The sequence below is a fragment of the Podospora anserina genome, chromosome 6, assembly GCF_000226545.1.
Source record: "Podospora anserina S mat+ genomic DNA chromosome 6, supercontig 2".
Taxonomy (NCBI): domain Eukaryota; kingdom Fungi; phylum Ascomycota; class Sordariomycetes; order Sordariales; family Podosporaceae; genus Podospora; species Podospora anserina.
Genome location: NW_001914857.1, coordinates 2,226,012 through 2,243,133, shown reverse-complemented (window position 1 = coordinate 2,243,133; position 17,122 = coordinate 2,226,012). Strand labels below are relative to the sequence as shown.

The 17,122-nt window shown below is 54.1% G+C and overlaps 6 protein-coding genes across 6 annotated transcripts, besides 1 other annotated feature; 3 read left to right on the top strand and 3 right to left on the bottom strand.

Annotated features, from left to right (window-relative positions):
• Positions 1-1,260: 1,260 nt before the first annotated feature.
• Positions 1,261-3,986, bottom strand: PODANS_6_280 (uncharacterized protein; the record flags this gene model as incomplete). The annotated part of the gene is made up of 3 exons (XM_001910459.1): positions 1,261-3,414; positions 3,478-3,771; positions 3,828-3,986. The coding sequence occupies 3 exons, from the start codon at positions 3,984-3,986 to the stop codon at positions 1,261-1,263; spliced, it is 2,607 nt and encodes an 868-aa protein (XP_001910494.1).
• A 2,259-nt stretch (positions 3,987-6,245) lies between these two features.
• Positions 6,246-7,678, top strand: PODANS_6_290 (uncharacterized protein; the record flags this gene model as incomplete). The annotated part of the gene is made up of 2 exons (XM_001910458.1): positions 6,246-6,884; positions 6,947-7,678. The coding sequence occupies 2 exons, from the start codon at positions 6,246-6,248 to the stop codon at positions 7,676-7,678; spliced, it is 1,371 nt and encodes a 456-aa protein (XP_001910493.1).
• Positions 7,679-8,522: 844 nt separating this feature from the next.
• Positions 8,523-8,616, bottom strand: a tRNA (tRNA-Ile).
• Positions 8,617-9,464: 848 nt separating this feature from the next.
• On the bottom strand, positions 9,465-11,686 carry PODANS_6_300 (uncharacterized protein; the record flags this gene model as incomplete). Its single annotated transcript, XM_001910457.1, has 2 exons — positions 9,465-9,735; positions 9,798-11,686. The coding sequence occupies 2 exons, from the start codon at positions 11,684-11,686 to the stop codon at positions 9,465-9,467; spliced, it is 2,160 nt and encodes a 719-aa protein (XP_001910492.1).
• A 1,024-nt stretch (positions 11,687-12,710) lies between these two features.
• Positions 12,711-13,499, bottom strand: PODANS_6_310 (uncharacterized protein; the record flags this gene model as incomplete). The annotated part of the gene is made up of 3 exons (XM_001910456.1): positions 12,711-12,973; positions 13,034-13,187; positions 13,497-13,499. 3 exons carry the CDS (start codon positions 13,497-13,499, stop codon positions 12,711-12,713), a joined length of 420 nt encoding a protein of 139 aa, XP_001910491.1.
• Positions 13,500-14,530: 1,031 nt separating this feature from the next.
• Positions 14,531-15,049, top strand: PODANS_6_320 (uncharacterized protein; the record flags this gene model as incomplete). The annotated part of the gene is made up of 2 exons (XM_001910455.1): positions 14,531-14,627; positions 14,688-15,049. 2 exons carry the CDS (start codon positions 14,531-14,533, stop codon positions 15,047-15,049), a joined length of 459 nt encoding a protein of 152 aa, XP_001910490.1.
• A 739-nt stretch (positions 15,050-15,788) lies between these two features.
• PODANS_6_325 (uncharacterized protein) lies at positions 15,789-16,984 on the top strand (the record flags this gene model as incomplete). The annotated part of the gene is made up of 3 exons (XM_001910454.1): positions 15,789-16,176; positions 16,218-16,477; positions 16,532-16,984. The coding sequence occupies 3 exons, from the start codon at positions 15,789-15,791 to the stop codon at positions 16,982-16,984; spliced, it is 1,101 nt and encodes a 366-aa protein (XP_001910489.1).
• Between the last annotated feature and the right edge of the window lie 138 nt (positions 16,985-17,122).

Sequence of the window (17,122 nt, the reverse complement as noted above, 5' to 3'; positions counted from 1 at the left end):
CTTATGCTCCCCCCCCTCAGCAAACAACAACCCCATCCCGACAAAATCCCCAATAAACCTGTGCATCATCTTAGTAAAAAAAACAAAAAACCAAAAAAAAAAACACAAGAAACCCCGGGCACAACAAACCTGTACATGATATCCGGCTTCTTAAACTCATAACAGTGCGTCATCAACACCTCCTTGTGCGCCTCCGGACTGGCAACTAGTACCATCTCTGAATGGAACAGACCCAAAAACCGGATAAACGGGGCACGTGGGTAACGGTTGGCCCAATCAACGTATGTTTGCACGGGGGAGGTTGCGCGGAGGAGGGTGAGGGTTTGGCCTAGCAGGGGGAGGTTTCCCCCAGGTGTGGGGAGGGTGCGTAACGGGGAGAAATAAAAGGGGTGGAGGAAGAGGGAGTAGAATTTCAAGGGGAGGTAATGCGCGAGGAAAAGGGGGAGGAGGTAAGAGGGAGGGATGGGGAGGGGGGGAAGGAAGAGGTGGGAGAGGGTTAGTTCTGTTAGGGAGAGGAGGAGGGAGAGGGTGATGTGGGACATGATGTGGTGATTGATGGTGGTGGTTTGTTTCTTCAAGGGATTTGCAAGGAGAGAGAGTAAGATGGGGCGGCCAAAAAAGATTGACAACGGAGTGGTCATGGGCGAGGGACCCAGTGGTAGATATAACGATATAACATGGATGAATCCCTTATCTCGTGTGGAAGGGTGTGAGCCATACATTAGGTGCATTTCACTGCTCAACTATCCCCGAGTGGAGGGCTTGCCATGTATGATCAAAGTGATTGTCAAGCCCGAATCCCACCTGTAATCATTCGCACAGCTCTCTCACTCGATGTTTCGTAGTTGGTGCGAGTGCATGCGCCGTGCACATATCCAATGCTCATGCATGCTCATGTTGATCTCCGTCGACCCTCCAATCATATGGCTCCAACCACAAGAGCGTACCGAGCGTATTCGTCTAGCATGCGGGGTGTTACACACCAAGGTGTGGTGAAGTCCAGGGAGAAAAGCCGCAGTTTGATCTGAGTGGCGTCCAATAACTTCTGGCTGACAAACATTCAGCAGCTTCCAATACGCCCTCTTTTGATGAGTTCTTCGTGTGGATGAGGTAAAGTCTGAGGCATACAACACAATAACCCTTGATTGAGCAGCTAAACAACCCTAAGCGCAAAACCACCCGAAACCCAAACAACGCCTTATTACTGTGCCGGCAATGCTCCATGCAGCCTGAACCCTCACTAACCCACACAACCTTGATCTACTCAACAATCAGCCCCTCCAACACCCTCATCGCCCTCGTACCCTCCCTCTCAAAGGCCGAGACCATATTCTCACATTCCATCTTGAGCATCTGCTCTGCCAGCTCAGCATTGTGGTAAATCCACTCCTCCACCGTCATGCCCTTCTCAGGGCTGGTCAAGTCCTTGCCCTTGCTCAGCAACCTGGAGACACCATTCTCCTTGTTTGGATTGTTCGATGGTGAAAATACCATCTCGAGATCTGTCGGCTGCCAGGGCGTGGCACTCTGAAGTCCGCCCAGCGTAGCTCGTTTCGACGGGGAACTCCGACTCGGGGTGGCAACAACTGGTGATAGCGCAACTCTGTTGGAGACGACGCTAACAGCTGTTGTCTTGGTCAGCGATCGCCGTGTGTTTTCTGCATCCGAGGATTGCGGCGACGGCGAAGGGGACATGGTTGCTTGTTTCGCCCGTCGGCTGGGTTGTGTTCTCGGCGTTGATGGGTGCTGGCTGGCAGATGAAGGAGGAGGTGGTGGAAGAGACTTGTTGGTTCTCATCGGGGTCGGTGGGACAGGTGCAGCTTCGACAACTGGGGCGGGTGGTGGTGTTGGAGGTTTGGCAGGCTTCTTCTCAACCTGGACCGGTTCTGGCGTCGTCGCCTTCGCTAAAACAGACTCGCGAGCTTTGACTATTCTGGCAGATGATCGTCGTGGCCTTGGTGCCGGTTCGACGTCCTCGACGGACGCTCGTGCGTCGAGTGATGCCCGGACCTCCAGAGACGCCCGTGCCTCGAGAGATGCCCGTTCAGCCAAAGACTTCTTCGAGGGACGACCGCGACCCCTCTTCACAGGCTGGGTTACAACAGTACCGCTGCTGGCATCCGGATCAACTTCTTCTGGTTGAGGCTCTGACTTGGCCTCAGGTTCTGGAACGGCATCCTCCATCTTAAGGGTTGGGTACTGGACATCACCGACTGATGGCGCAGGAGCTTCGGCGATTTCATCCACAGGTTCTGGCTCGGCCACAGGCTCCTTAGGCTTCTTCGTCTTTGATGTTTTCCGAGTCCCTGCCTTCCGTCCCTTCTTCGGGACCATGATCTCTTGCTCCTCTGGCTCCTCTGGTTCTGGATCAACCTCGGCGAGAAGAGCCTTGTATTCAGCATCGATCTCGGCCTCGTCAGGTTCCGCAGGTGTTGCGTCGAACATGGGGTGTATCCTGCTCTCTTCCTCCGCCACCTGACTTGTCTTGCGTGCAGTGGTAGATTTCTTGGGCCTTCCTTTTGTCTTTGGCCGTGGCGCTTCCACCTCGGGTTCTGCGACAACCGGCTCTGCAGCAGCTGGCTCTTCGACAACCGGCTCTTCGATGATTGGTTCTTCGACGACTGGTTCTTCGAGAGCTGGCTCTTCGTACCGGTCGGGATCGGCTTCTAATTGGCGCTCAATCTCATCGTCATCTGGCACATCCAATGGCTCCGACTGGACCGAGGCTTGCGAGACCTTGCGGGACTTTGTGGTGGGCCCCCGGCCCTTCTTCTTGGCCGGGGGTGGTGGCTGCTCAATGACATCGACCATATCAACGTCTTGTGGCGCTGCGGGCGGCTCTACGGCAGCGTTCTTCTTGGTGCGTGTGGCCCGTTTCTTGGGAGCTGGAGCCTCGGCGTTGATCATGGAAGGTTCCTCCATTGTGTCGCTAGAACGCTTACGTCCTCTGGCGGGCTTTGGTGGAGGTGCTTCTACTTGCGGTTCGTCTTCGTGTATCTCGACGACCTCTTCCTTCTTTGCTTTGGCCTTCCGGCCCTTTGCAGTAGTCGCCTTGCGTCCCTTTGTCGTTTTCTTGGCACCTTGGGTCATGGTGGACGCAGTTGTCATAACACTGTCGTCTTGGTCGAGGGTGAGGTCTCCAACAGAGGTCAAGTCGGAGGCACCAGTGGCGATGGTAGCAATGGACTGCACCGAGAGCCGCGAGGCCTTGGAGGGTCTAGCTGCCTTGGCTCTCCCCGACTTCTTTGGTGCCGGTTGCGAGCTGATGAGAGTGAAGAATGGGCATTCGGGCGCACGGTTGTAGTGTTCGTCCCACGGGTTGTCGTCCGACTCCCATCCCTCGAGGGCGAGTTGGCAGTAGGCGCACGTGGCCATGTCCTCCGCCTCCCGCGATGGTGTGTACTTCCAGCCGGCCTCGACAAGCTATGTTCCGGCGAGTCAGTCTTGGGCCAACGGTCAAGGGTTCGTCGTTCCTACCTTTTTAGTCTTGCACTTGAAGCCCTTTTTGGTCTCGTAGGGCCACCTGCCGGCAAACGTTGCTTTGCGGGCCTCGACCATGAACGGGTCGAGAGGGTGTACCTTCCCATAGTTGCCCATGCCGGCCTCGATGGCTGCCATGATGGCCCACCCGCACGTTGGCGAGTGCTTCAGGTGTTCCTCCAGAGGATTGTCATGCTCTTCCCACCCGTCGAGTGACTTGTCGCACAAAAAGCACACAACATTGTCGGGGCTTTGCGGGTATGGCTCGAAGAAGAATCCGGCTTTTGCAAACTATCACAGCAAAAGTCAGTCTTGAAACCCCGAGGGAAATCAGCTAGGAAGCTTACCGCAACAGGGGAGAGGGTTTTGTGTGGCCATTGCAGCTGTTTTGGACCGCGAGAGTTTGCATTGGAGGCTCTGCCTTTGGAGGCAGGTTGTGTTGCTTGGAACGATGCCAGCCGGTTCTCAAGGCAGAAGAACACGTCCTCCGAGTCCATCATAGACATTTTTGTGTGGTTGTTTGCTCAGAGAGGTCGAGTTTCGAGGGTTTGTCGCGAGTTAAGACGCGATCGAGTCGGCTACCGCTACCGCTAACTGGAATATGGGTTGGGTTCGTTTCTCCTCAACAATAACATACGGACATTGTCGTCTGGCGATATCAGATAATAATCAATCACGGGTCAATCGAGGAAGGCTTGGATCGTCGGCCCAAGTCGCGTGTTTGGTGATGGTGTCAAAAGTCAAACTGTGGGATCCATTGACATTTGGAGGGGGAGCAGGGAAGTCGCAGTTAATAAAATGCCAGACGTCGTTGATTGGTTAGAACACGCTCCGTTTGTTTACTTTCAATGTGGAGGCCAAGCCTCATGTGCGCCACACCTTGCTTCGCTTCAGCCACAGATAGCGCCACCGGATTCCTGTGAAGGGTTAGGGTTGTGATCTTTGCAATGCCAAGACTTCACTTGATTCGGGAATGTGTGCCAAGCGCACACTTCCTGGCATCTTGCATGAAGTCAATATTGGATGCTTCCACGGCTTCTGAAGCCAAAAACCAACTTCTTGGCATTCTTCCACCTTCAACAATGGTCCGCTCTCCCGTTCTTTCTCAGCTTCACAACAGACCTCTCAAGTGCCGGTCTACTTGATGACTCAGAGACATGTTGAGAAGGCAAAACAAAATGTGGACTCCCGAGACGATCACCCGAAAGATCTGGGCCTGTTGTGCCCAAGAGACTCCAAGAGACCAAGCCGGCCACATTAAACATATACGACAGGTCCCAAGCAAACCGTGACTAAGTGTTTTCTTCACAAGTTTGGCATTGGTCATCAACAAAAGCCTCGCCCATCAGCGGCTGGTGGGGACTGGCAGTTGCATTCTGGGGTTTGCACCGCCTCCCCCAGCGAACGAGAGATGGGATCCCGGAGAGACAACACCGATCTCGCACGTTGCCGACCATCTCAATTTTCACCGCCTGAGCTGGAGATGGAATAATCGAGGATCCCGAGAATGCGAATCCCGGTCCATCTAACACCTCGGGCTCTTCCAACGATCTCTGGAGACGGCGCAGACAGTCCGGAACAGCGCAGTTGAACCAAGCTTTTTCAGGGTGCTACCTCCGTGCCTCCTCGGTGCAAGCGCAGCCATTGGCATTGGGCATCAGGAGGAAAATAAGCTTTGCCGCGGACATCGGCGTGAGGCTGGCGAGACGGCGCCTTTTCTGCGTTTGAGGGGTCCCACAGTGTCGTCACCACACCAACTACCAAAGTACCGGCGCTACTGGCAGTTGGCTCATTGCTGGCTCCTGGCTTGTCGAGATGAACCGTTTTTGCCCTATGGTGTTTTCCCAGTGATACGGCAATTCGTCTACCGGTACACACATCGGAATGTCCGCTACCGCGCCCCCACAATCAACACATTCTCGAGCCGCCACATGAACACAGGGCTTCTCAGATACGCCGTTTGCCGCTTCTCATCTTCTAGAACCTGTGGGAGAGATGCTTCATGCGGGGAGGGTGGACCGGCCGGCCATGAACTCCGTCTGCGACATGCAGGAGCAACGACAGCCTAGGGCTTGCAGAGGGGTCCTGGCCTTGACAGCACACCGTGTGAGGATACCCGAAGCCCTTGAGACCCTGCGGCATTGGGTAATGGAAGCTTAGTGTTTTGGACCGGTGCTGGTTACTCACGAAATCTGGGGAGAGCTCTTTCCGGGGCCGTTGGGTGAACAGCTGCTCATCTGATGATACTGGCCAGCCAGCAACAGCCATCGGGATAACCATCGGGGTATCCTCCTCGGTGGCGATGGGACGTCCCTGCCGGTGTTCCCGCGCCTCAATTCGTTCACCGAGATCGGCCGGAGCATGAACGGCATGGTAGGGATGTGCTTGCCGTTGCCTGACTCGAGCTTGGAACTGAGGTTTGACGCTTTCTTTTAAAGTTTCTCTCTTTTCCCTGCTTCCCCAGCAGTTCGGCTCTCCATCCAATCCGGAACACATTTTGGGAACTGGCTTTGTGTCAATGGTGCTTGTCCTGGTCATTTTTCTGTTCAACAATTTTTGACCTGCAACACTCGTTCATAAAGTCCATCTCCCCACGGACTTCGGTTCTTCTCTCTTCACTCTTCACCCATCCGTCCGCCACTTCGCCATCCCCACATCGCCCTACCTGGCACTACCCCGGCCCATCACGCCACGCTCCTGTCGAGTTTCAACAGCTTCAGCAGGCGGGTCGTTTACCTAGTGTTGGGACGACAGGCTTTTTCAACATGGCGGAAATCACTCCAAGCACGGGCGTGAGCCTTACCGAGAAGGAGAAGGCCGGTATCGAGAGAACCGGCTCCGGCCATGCCTCTTCCATGGAGGGTGACGTCCGCGCCAACAGGGGTGCCGCCGACTACGACTTTGAGAGACAGAAGCTGGCAGAGGGTGAGGCCGCTTTCCACCAGCTTGGATGGAAACGCCTGACGGTTGTGCTCATCGTGACTGCCGTCGCCCTGGGCAGTCTCAGTCTTCCGGCCGCCTTCGCATCACTGGGCATGATTCTCGGCGTCATCATTTCTGTCAGCATGGGTCTTTTGGCCATGTACTGCAGTTATGTCGTCGGTCAGGTCAAGGTCAAGTACCCCCACATCGCCCACTACACCGACGCCGGCAGAATGATGTTTGGCAAGTGGGGGTACATTATCATGACGTTCATGTTCGTCCTGCAGCTCACCTTCACCACCGCCTCCCACGTTTTGACGGGAGCTATCATGTTTGGGAACCTGACCAACAATGGCGCCTGCACTGTCGTCTTTGCCGTCGTCTCGGGCATTCTCCTGTTCCTCCTGGCCATCCCGCCCACCTTCTCCGAAATGGCCATTCTCGGATACGTCGATTTCGTCTCCATCATTGGTGCCATCGGTGTCACTATCATCGCGACCGGCATCCAGTCGGCCAACGCTGACGGCGGTCTGGCTGCTGTCAGCTGGTCTGCCTACCCCAAGGAGGGCTTGACGCTGCACGAGGGCTTCATTGCGGTCACCAACATTGTGTTCGCATACAGCTACTCGCTTTGCCAGTTCAGCTTCATGGACGAGATGCACACTCCAGCCGACTATCCCCGCGCCATCTTCTCTCTCGGCATCTTCGAGATCTTCCTCTACACCATCACCGGCGCCCTCGTGTTCGCCTTTGTTGGTCACGATGTCCAGGCCCCTGCTCTCCTCTCGGCTGGCCCCACCATGTCCAAGGTTGCCTTTGGTGTCGCCCTGCCCGTCATCTACATCTCTGGCAGCATCAACACGGTTGTCTGCGCCCGTTACATCCATGGCAAGTGGTTCAAGGACTCGGTTATCCGCTACGTCAACACCCCCATGGGCTGGATCACCTGGATTGGTGTCGATGCCGCCATCACAATCGTCGCCTTTGTCGTTGCCGAGGCCATTCCCTTCTTCTCGCCCCTGTTGGCCATCTGCGCTGCCATCTTCCTGTCTGGCTTCACATTCTACTTCCCGGCCATCATGTGGTTCATGTTCATCAAGGAGGGCAAGTGGACGCCATGGAACATCATGCTGGGTGCGCTCAACGTGGTGGCGTTCATTGTGGGCATGGTCATTCTCGGGCTCGGCACCTACTCGGCTGTCAAGGACATCACAATCCGCTACGAGACGGGTGCCGTTGGTACTTCTTTCGGCTGCGCTCCACTCGCCTGAGCTGAGCATTTCAACGGTGTTTGGGGGGGAAATCGATTTGGAGTTTTTGGCATTTTCCTTTTACAACATCAAACATTTCCTTCATAACTCATAACTGGTAATGTCTTCTTTGGAGTATTCATGAGGGTTTCATGGCCAAAAAGGATCGGGCATGGGCATGGTCATTGGAGGGGTTTATGGTGGGCATTTTTCTTAGTGTTGGGCTGTGGGTCGGAAGCGGCGTTGTTCTTTTTCTTTTTCTTCTCTTGTGGGAAGGGGGTATTTCTTTTGTGTTATCAAGCGTTGCTTTTGTTGCGCGCGACTGGATACCAACGAGTTTTTAAAGTAGATGTAAGGGAGTAATGATACCTGATATGTGTCAATTTTGATGTCTTTGGTTGTGATTGTTTTGTAGCCATTTCTGATTGTTCTTTCAGCGCCTCGCACAACAACCACACTACTAAATCTACCCCAAGATATCGATATCCCAAAATATCACATTCCGCTATTTAATAGAATTTGCCTGCACTCCCCACATTGGAAAATAAGGGGAACTATTCACCCAAGCTCATCCAAGCCCAACTTCGTTTTGGGTTAAACAAAGCTCAAGTCTTACTTACACCCTTCATGCTCCACCAGGACCTTTGGAATCTACATCTTGACTCACACTGTGTTTATGTATATATGTTTTTTCTTTGCTTTTTTAGCATTAATCTTGATTAAATCTACACACCAAAATTTCAATAGTCACATAGCCATTCATCACAACCACCAAGCTATACATAAACCATCAGGAGGTCACACCCACGAGAGCAAAGAAATAGACAATAAGAAAAAGAAGAAAAAGAAGATAGGAAAAGGAAAGATAGATGCCCAATAACAGGATTGAACTGTTGACCTTCGCATTGACTACATACTGTCTCCAGTATTAGTACGACGCTCTAACCAGCTGAGCTAATCGGGCTTCATGGTTTAGTATTTTCTCACTTCCCACCCTCACCCTACATTTCTTTTTGTGCCAAGTTGCAAAACCTCCTGGTCACCCCCTTTTCGTCTCCTCCTCCTAACGGGTCAGTTGAGTCCTTTCCTGTTGAATTGTACTCCGTACATAATCAGTCTCATCTCTCACATCCATCCCCCCCCACAAACAACCTGACCAACAGCCTCACCACCTAGCAGATACCTCAGGAAAGCACACAGCACAACAACCCCCTCCAACTGCCGACGGCCAAAGGGAAGCTCTCCCCATTACTCAACCGGCAGCCAAATCCGTCACCGACGACTCACCTCCACCGGCAACCCGCCCCTTCAAGAGCTGATCCTATACCTCACCTTCCTAATCCGTCCAAGTCAGGATTCCCAGCCCAAACCCACCTCCCCTCACCGCCGTTGTCGGTGAGCCAGCCTCTCCCCCTTTCATCCTTCACCTGCAGCTTCAGAACCAGAACCGGACTTCGGAAATGAGGAAGCGCAAGTATCTCCAATACTGCTACGTGATGACTCGCGGTAGTTACAAACATCTAGAAGATCTCGGCAGTCGTTTGTAGTCCAACATGGAGGGACGGGACTTCCCTTCGGAGACACTAGAAAGCGGGCCGAGGCGTAATGTACAAAGTTCAGATGACCCAAACGGAAGTGGCAAACTCGAAACAAGCCTTTTTTTCAGCCTCCTCACCCCAGCACAACTGCCACCTCATCTACCAGTCCAAAATTCTTTTCATTCGAGAACGATATACACTGGCAACATTGTTCCTGATAACGATAGCTAGCAAAGTACTCCAGCCCAAACCACAAAAGAAAAGCGGCCACCCCTCAACCCTCCAATCCCAACTCCTTGTAAAAAGCCTCCGAACTCGGCTTCCGCCCAAGAAACTCCTCCAACGAAACCATCTCATCCCTGGACCCCCCCTTCGCCAGCACCGTATGCCTGTACCTCCTCCCCTCCACCTCGTTCATCGGGTCCTTCTTGAACTTGGTATAAAACATGTCAGTCGAATACACCTGCGAGCTCAAATAACCATAATAGCCCGCATCATAACCCCCAATCAAGTGCCCAAACGTCGCCTGGCCGTTACCCCAGTTGCTACAAACAACAGTTAGCATTGAAAACTGACTCGAGCCCTTGACAATAAAAAAAAAACTTACCTGGCCTCACCCTGCTCCTCGGGCCCCTTGATCTTGGAAATGTCCGCCCGGAGGTCATTGTACAGTTTGCTGATGTCCAGCTTCTTGAGCTCCTCGTGCGACTTGGGTGTGTGAACCGTCATGTCGAACAGGCCAAAGTGCAGCTGTCTCAGGTTGAAGAGAGCATCGTTGACGTGCTTGGTCGAGATGAGCTTCTCGATAAGATCGTCGGGAATCGACTCGCCCGTCTTGTAGTGTTTGCTCAGGCTCTTGAGTTGACTGGGGGTCCAGCACCAGTTCTCCAGCATCTGACTGGGGGCTTCCACAAAGTCTCGAACCGTGGAAGTGCCATGGTAGCGAGCATACTGAGTGCGGCCGACAAGGTCATGGATACCGTGACCCAGCTCGTGGAAGAGGGTGACAACCTCGTCGTGCTTGAGGAGAGAAGGCTTCTCCTTGGTGGGCTTGGAGAAGTTGCATACCAAGGCAGTGGCGGGGTAGCGTCTTGAACCGTTGGCCTGGATGAAGCCAGGCTGCAGGTTGAAGTTGGCGGCGTGGCCATACTTGCCTTGACGGGGATGGAGATCCAGGTACAGGTACCCGACGAACCCTTCACCCTCCGACTTGTCGTCCCATACGCTAAAGATGATAACATCCTCATGCCACGCGATATCCTCAGCCTTCCCGGTAGGCGAGATACGCGCGCGGTCCTCAGGAGTCAACTGGTTGAAAACGAGGCCAAAGAGCGTCTCAAAGATCTTGAGCATGCCCTCGATGGTGGAGGTGATTGGGAAGTACTCAGCAATCGCATTCTCATCAATGCTGTACTCCTTCTCAATCATCAGGCGGTCGTAGTAACGGTGATCCCAGAGATAGTAGTTGCCATCGTACGGGAGACCACGCTCCTCGTGGTCCTTCTTCTTCAGCTCCTTGAGGTGTTCGATTTCCTTGAGACCACCGGGGCCGAGACGCTCCTTGAGATCGTTCAAGAAGTCGAGAACAGTTTTGGTCGTCTTGGCCATCTTGTCCTCAATGCGGAAGGTGGCGTGGTCAGGGTAACCGAGCAGACGAGCGGCCTCGTCACGAAGCTCGATAGCCTCACGGAACAGCTCAACATTGTCGTTGCACTTGTTTTCGTTCGCGATGAACACCTTGCGGCGAGTTTCGGGGTTCTTGGCAAACTTGAGGGTGGGGAAGAGGTCGGGGTACTTGAAGGAGAGACGTAGCTTGCCCTCGTTCTCGCCGGTGCCCTTCTCCAGGCTGTCCAAGACATCCTGCGGAACGCCATCGAGCTCCTCTAGGGTGAACCAGAGGCCGCCATTCTCCTCGTTGAGGTTCTTCTGGAAGGCAATGCTGATTTGGCTAAGCTTCTTCTTGATCTCCTTGAAGCGGTCCCTCTTCTCACCCTCGGGAAGACCGAGGCCATTCTTGATGTAGCTCTTGTGTTCCTTCTCCAACAGTCTGGCGCTCTCAACGCTCTCCAGACCGGTGCTCTTGGCCAGCTCTTCGGTGATCAGACGGTCCTTGTCCTTTTCCTTGCTCTCAGCAAGCCCGCTGTTCTTGTAGACGGCATCGACAAGCTTAAAGACGTCCTCGCGCATGCTGACCTCGATGCCGAACTCGTCCATAATCTTCTCGGCCTCGGTGCTGGCATCGCGCAGGGCGGCATCGGCGCTGACATACTGGTAGAAGCCAAGGATGCGGGCCGATAGCGAGCTCTGGTTCTCGTCTTCGATCTGGGGGCGGAGGACGGACTCGAAGGTGGCAGCGTCGTTCGGCTTGATCTCAGCAACGAGCTTGTCGAGCAGGGAGCGTGTGTTGTCGCAGAGAGCCTTGGAGTCGGCGACGATGGAGTCCTTGGTGCCGGTGAACAGCGGGGGGTCCTGGGGAGGGTTGGCGTATTTGGCCATGTTGACGTCGGGTGCGTGTGTGTAGAAGGAGCCTAGGGTTGAGTACGACAGTGTAGCTAGACGTGCGGAGGTAGTGGTGGCAGCAGTAACCACACTGAAGACGTGACCGAGAGGAGCTTGACCTTTGAAATGGTGGGGCCGGCTGTACCGTAACTGCGTGAACAGCGCAGAAATGCGGGGGGCGTACCGTGGCGCGGCCAGGATGACGGTGACGGTGGAGAAGAGGAGAAGGGAAAAGAGAAGCAGGAAGACGGCCTGCCGTGCGGAGGGAATGTTGGGCGCCAGGTTGACAACTGCACTGTACGCACGGAGACAGATGTCAATAAGAGAACCCAACTGCGGGGTTCGTGAGAGGGATAGAGAACAAGGTGCTACGGGGTGATGGGTGACGAGAAGCGGGGGAGCGGTGTGCTTAACAGTAGTTCAATCGTGAGCTACGTGGTCCGAGGGAGGAGGCCGAGCGGCACTGGCATTCGTCGTCAAGTGTTGTATTCACTTGCTGCAGCTCGACGATGATGTTCGGTAATCGAGGTCTGGCATGCTATGTTTGAGCTAGGACCAGGCCCGACAGGGGTCCGTGCATCTGGCGATCCACCCCTGCTGTCGATGTCGGCGTAAGGGACATATAAAGGGTCGTGGACACGGGACTTGGAGTTTTGAGGGCATTGAGAGCCCAGTATTCGCGAAGACATTTGGAAACAGAGTTGGGAAGTGAAGACTGCATGAATCCGTGTCCGGGACTGAAAAGCCATATCCCTGCTGGAACCTGCTCGAATCCACATCCATCCATCAAGTCACAGCCACCAGCGCAGTCTCATCAAATGTTGCCAACAAGTCTCTATTACTATCCCAAACCAAAAGGGCACAACAGAGCCTCATCCAGCTGCCCAGAATCGATACATGATAGATCGCCACAAAAGTACTCCAACGCCTGGCCCGCCTCTTAATCGATGCAAGTGCCCCCAAGATGAAAACATGTCTGTCATACTGCAGACCCCCATACGTCCGGTAGCTTCACCTCCCTCTAGTTGGCGAGAATGGTGCGGACGAGCTCCGTGTAGTTGACCTGCCCGTTGCTGGTGTCCACCGCCTTGAGCAGCTCGTCCACCTCCTCCTCGGTCATCTTCTCGCCCAGGTTCGTCAGGATGTACTTGAGCTGGCCCACGCCGATAAAGCCCGTCATGTCTTTGTCGAATACTTGGAAGCCGCGGCAGTACTCGTCGGGCTCGCCAGGGTCACGGAAGCCGCCCGGTCGGTTCAGAATGCGCTGGAAGGTCTCAAAGTCGACTATATTGGAGTCGTCTGTCAGTCACTGTGCCTTGTGCACTTCCATGTTCTTCTGCTCACAATCACCGCCAACGTTCTTCTCGAGCTCCTGGATCTCGGCAAGGGTTGGGTTCTGGCCGCAGGCGCGCAGGAGATCGCCCAAGCTATCGAGGGTGACACGGCCGTTGCCGCGCTTGTCGAACAGAGAGAAAGCCTCCTTGTAGTTGGTCGAAGCCTGCGGGGAGTCAAACTGATTAGTGGCCATCTTTTTAGGATGCGATGCGATGATTCGAGGTCGGGAGAGAGAAGCAATTGGGCGTAAAAAAATAGAAAGCAGTCAGTCGTTGTCGTCGCCGTCAAAGACAAGACGACCATCCAACTTTTAAAGTTGGCACCACTGCCCGCCAGGTACAGGTAACCGCCGTACCGCCGTACCGCATCGGTGCGCTAACAATTTGGGGGGGACTGTGGTGGCTGATTGGCTGTGCTGCTGCTTTGATCGCGCTCTCCTGATCCTCGAACTGTGCGTGGCAAATGTACTCACCATTTTGATTGCGTGTGTGATGCAAAACTAAATGAACGCGCGGAAAAGGCTGGGCAGGAAACTTTGTTGGAATGCTGAGGGCAGAACAAGACGAAGCTATTCGGAAGTTGATGTGCGGTCTAGAGAGTGGATTCAGAGACGGGGGGGTTGCCAATTTCTATGGCCTTGGTTTGACCGCCAGCTGAAATGGTCGGGCTGCGCTGTCTTGGTCTGTGCCTCCATGCCGGTGCTTGTTGATTGTTTCACGGGGCAACGGCTCCAGCAACAACCCACCACACGCCTTGGCACTGCCCCTCCTTTTCTTATCGATACGGGGCACTCAGTTTCCATGAAGTTGAAGTCGAAGATGGCCTTCAAGGCAAGGTCAACCAATCTTTGGCAGGAGTGCCAGAACGAGAGGATCGGGGAAGCCATAACACGTGATGCCATTAATTCCAGGCACGTGACAGCACACACATCGACACGGTTCTGTCTCTTTGAGTTTCACTGGTTGGATTATCTCTTATCCGACTAGCTCCAGGTCGCAATCCATCAGCTGTCTGCTGCACAGCAGTCCGACCCCTTTGTCCCTGCCTGATACCCTACCAGCCAGCGGGGCACCTCTCGCCTCCCAGACCGAGGCACGTCATTGCTCCAGCCTCCAGCGGCATTAGCACCTCCCGTTTGCGGGGGCGTCAACCGCTATAACATCGGCGTCGCCCGCATCTCTTGGGGTCCTTGGCGGCTCTTTGCTTGACATTGTGTGATTCGGCTTGCAGCGTGTGCCGCAAAGATTTGTCATTTTCCTCTCACCTAAGCGCATTAAATACATTTAGATGCATCGTCAGCTGCTTCCCTCTTTGTCCTCTCGATTTAACCTCGCTCGCCGTCCAGTTTCACGATCCGTTCGAGTGCATTCTCCAGCTTACACCTGGTTTCCTCTCCACACTCCCACAACTATAAACTGCCATAACTGTGCTCCACTCACAACGACATCACACTCTCACAGCCGCACTTTCTTCAAACCCCGTCTCAAGACAGCTCAATTCGCAACCATGGCTGCCACCGATGTGACACTCAGGACGTTTTTCCAGTCTCCCAAGTATGCCGTCGTGGGAGCTAGTGCCAACCAGGAGAAGTACGGGTACAAAGGTACCTATCACCAACCTCATCCCTAGGTAATCAAACAACACATACTAACACCGGTTCAAGTCTTCAAATGGTACCTCAACCACAACCTCCCCGTCACCCCCATCAACCCCTCCGGCAAGCCCATTCCCGTCGACGGTGAGGACCACCCCGTTGTCACCTCGCTCAAAGAGATCGAGAAGCCAGAGGAGACCTCGGTTTCGTTCATCACCCCCCCTGCTGTTACCCTTGCCAGTTTGAAAGAGGCAAAGGAGCTCGGCTTCCCGAGTGTGTTTTTGCAGCCGGGCACTTTTAACAATGAGGTGCTGGCTTTTGCGAAGAACAACTTTAGGGCTGTGGTTGCGGGGGATGGGGGTTGGGGAGGGGAGGGGTGGTGTGTGCTTGTTGATGGGGAGAGGGGGTTGAAGGCTGTGGGGAAGTTGTGAGAGAGACGAGTTTGTTATCATGAGCCTTGATGTTGGGATTCAATCCTGATCTGCTGTTTCCTTCGTACTTGTCATATAATGACTTGTTACTGGAATTCTTATGTTGCAGACACAATGGTTTGTGTATTGGGAAGCCGGTCTTATAGAACAGTTGCTAATCTGGAACTGGGTAGCTCTGATTATAAGACAAAGCGCCCCTGGGAAATATATTATTCCGTAGTATGTTTTGTGAAGTGCAGGATAGAACCAAAACTACCATCACCATGTATATCAGTTTTCATTTCCTCTGTCTTAATCAGCTTTCAGGACCGAGGCAGAATCTTCTCGAGGTGGGTTGTTGGAACAATGTGTGGATCAAGTTGGGGGCGGCGGGCCTCCAATTCAGAGCCACATCAGAACCCAAAAAGAAAAACCGGAAGCCTACGCTATAACCAGAAGTCGCTGAATATTCAATACGTGGCAGTAGATTGAAACTTATGGGATCCCGCCACACGGAATATTCAAATTATCCCAGTTGGTATACCAACTTCACTTCCCCAACAAGCTGTTTTTACTTCTTTTCCAGAAAGCAGTCAATAATTTTGCAAGTTGTCAGCTGGACCGTCTCCATCTCACTTCACCGGACAGTCCTGCCACAAAGTCCACAGTCGTGCCCAACAAGCATTGAAAGCATCGAAAGACAAGTTTAGAAACAGGGCGTCCAGCCCATTTCTCCACATCGACCATAATCAGACTCACGATGGTTGAGTCCCGGCCACGACGCGTCACTGCAGTGACTTTGAAGAGATTCCCTGGTCCACATTGGTTTCGAAAAAGTTTAAGCTTAATTCAGTTACATATACTCTTCTTCTGCCCCGGTGTTTCGTTTTTTTCCATTTCTCTCTCTCATGCAACCGCAGTCATTCCAGCGCTTGCAAACGATATGGCACCACACGCCATCGACTCCATGCCCTCGGGGCAATGTGTTAGGTTGATGAGCGAGAAGTTCATCCACAAGAGCGACATCAACCAGATCACACCGCGGATGGACCAGGGAGGCTTTGGCCACCCTTGCATTCTCCTGAAGCGGTCGCATGACGGGTCCATGGCCCTGATTGCGTTGATCTCGTCGTTCGGGTGCTCTTCGCGTGGGACCGCGCAAGCTCCAATGGGGGAGGCCAGACCTCAGGAAGATACATTGTAAGTACATCGCCAATCCATTATCATGCATGCCGTGCTCAGTTCATGTCACCTTCCTGTCACCTTCCCGCTACCATCGTATCACCCTCATATCCATCTTCATGTCCAACCTTGCTAACCATCTACCTCACAGCCGACAAGACGGTTTTCCGCGCAGCCGCCAACTGCAACTCGGAAAGGCCCGATCCCAGTCGGCCTTTCATCCAGCTCCAGCACGGCATCCACTTCAACTTCCCGACGTGGATCGACGTGACCAGAGTCTAGGCCGTGCCGGCGGCCTGCCTGAGCGCCTGGCGTGGGCAGGAGAACAAGCAACTGACGAGGGAGTCCCTCTCTGACCTCCTCGCTCACATGCGCCAGGCGGCTCCGCAGCGCTGGCGCGACGTCAACAACGCCATGGTGACCACCGCCACCACCACCGCCCCTGGGCCCTCTCTCGCCGGTTTGCCAACGCCGCCGTCGACTCCACCGGCGCGTTTGGCGGCCAGTCCCTCACCACCACCACCACCACCGCGCCAGATTGACCAATCCTGGCGGCGCTCCCAGACGCCAGCGTCGTTTGCGGGCGACACCGATAAGAGGAAGAGGCGGACGTCGTCGTCAAATGGGAAAAAGGACTGCAAGGTCCAGAAGGTTGAAGAGTGGAGGCTATCGGCTGGGCCTGTCGGTCAGTGTTGTGGTGGTGTGGTGAAAGAGGAGGGAGATGGTGGGCAGTGGTGCACGGTTGTGCAGAAGAGGAAGAGGGGGAAGAAGTGAAATGACGATGACGACGTCCGCCCAGGCGGCGGTTACAATCACGGATGGCTGGCTGCGTGGAAACTGACGGATGGGATGGGATGGCTGCAGCGACATATCTACTGACCCTCTCCTCCCTTCACACTCTGCACTGACCAC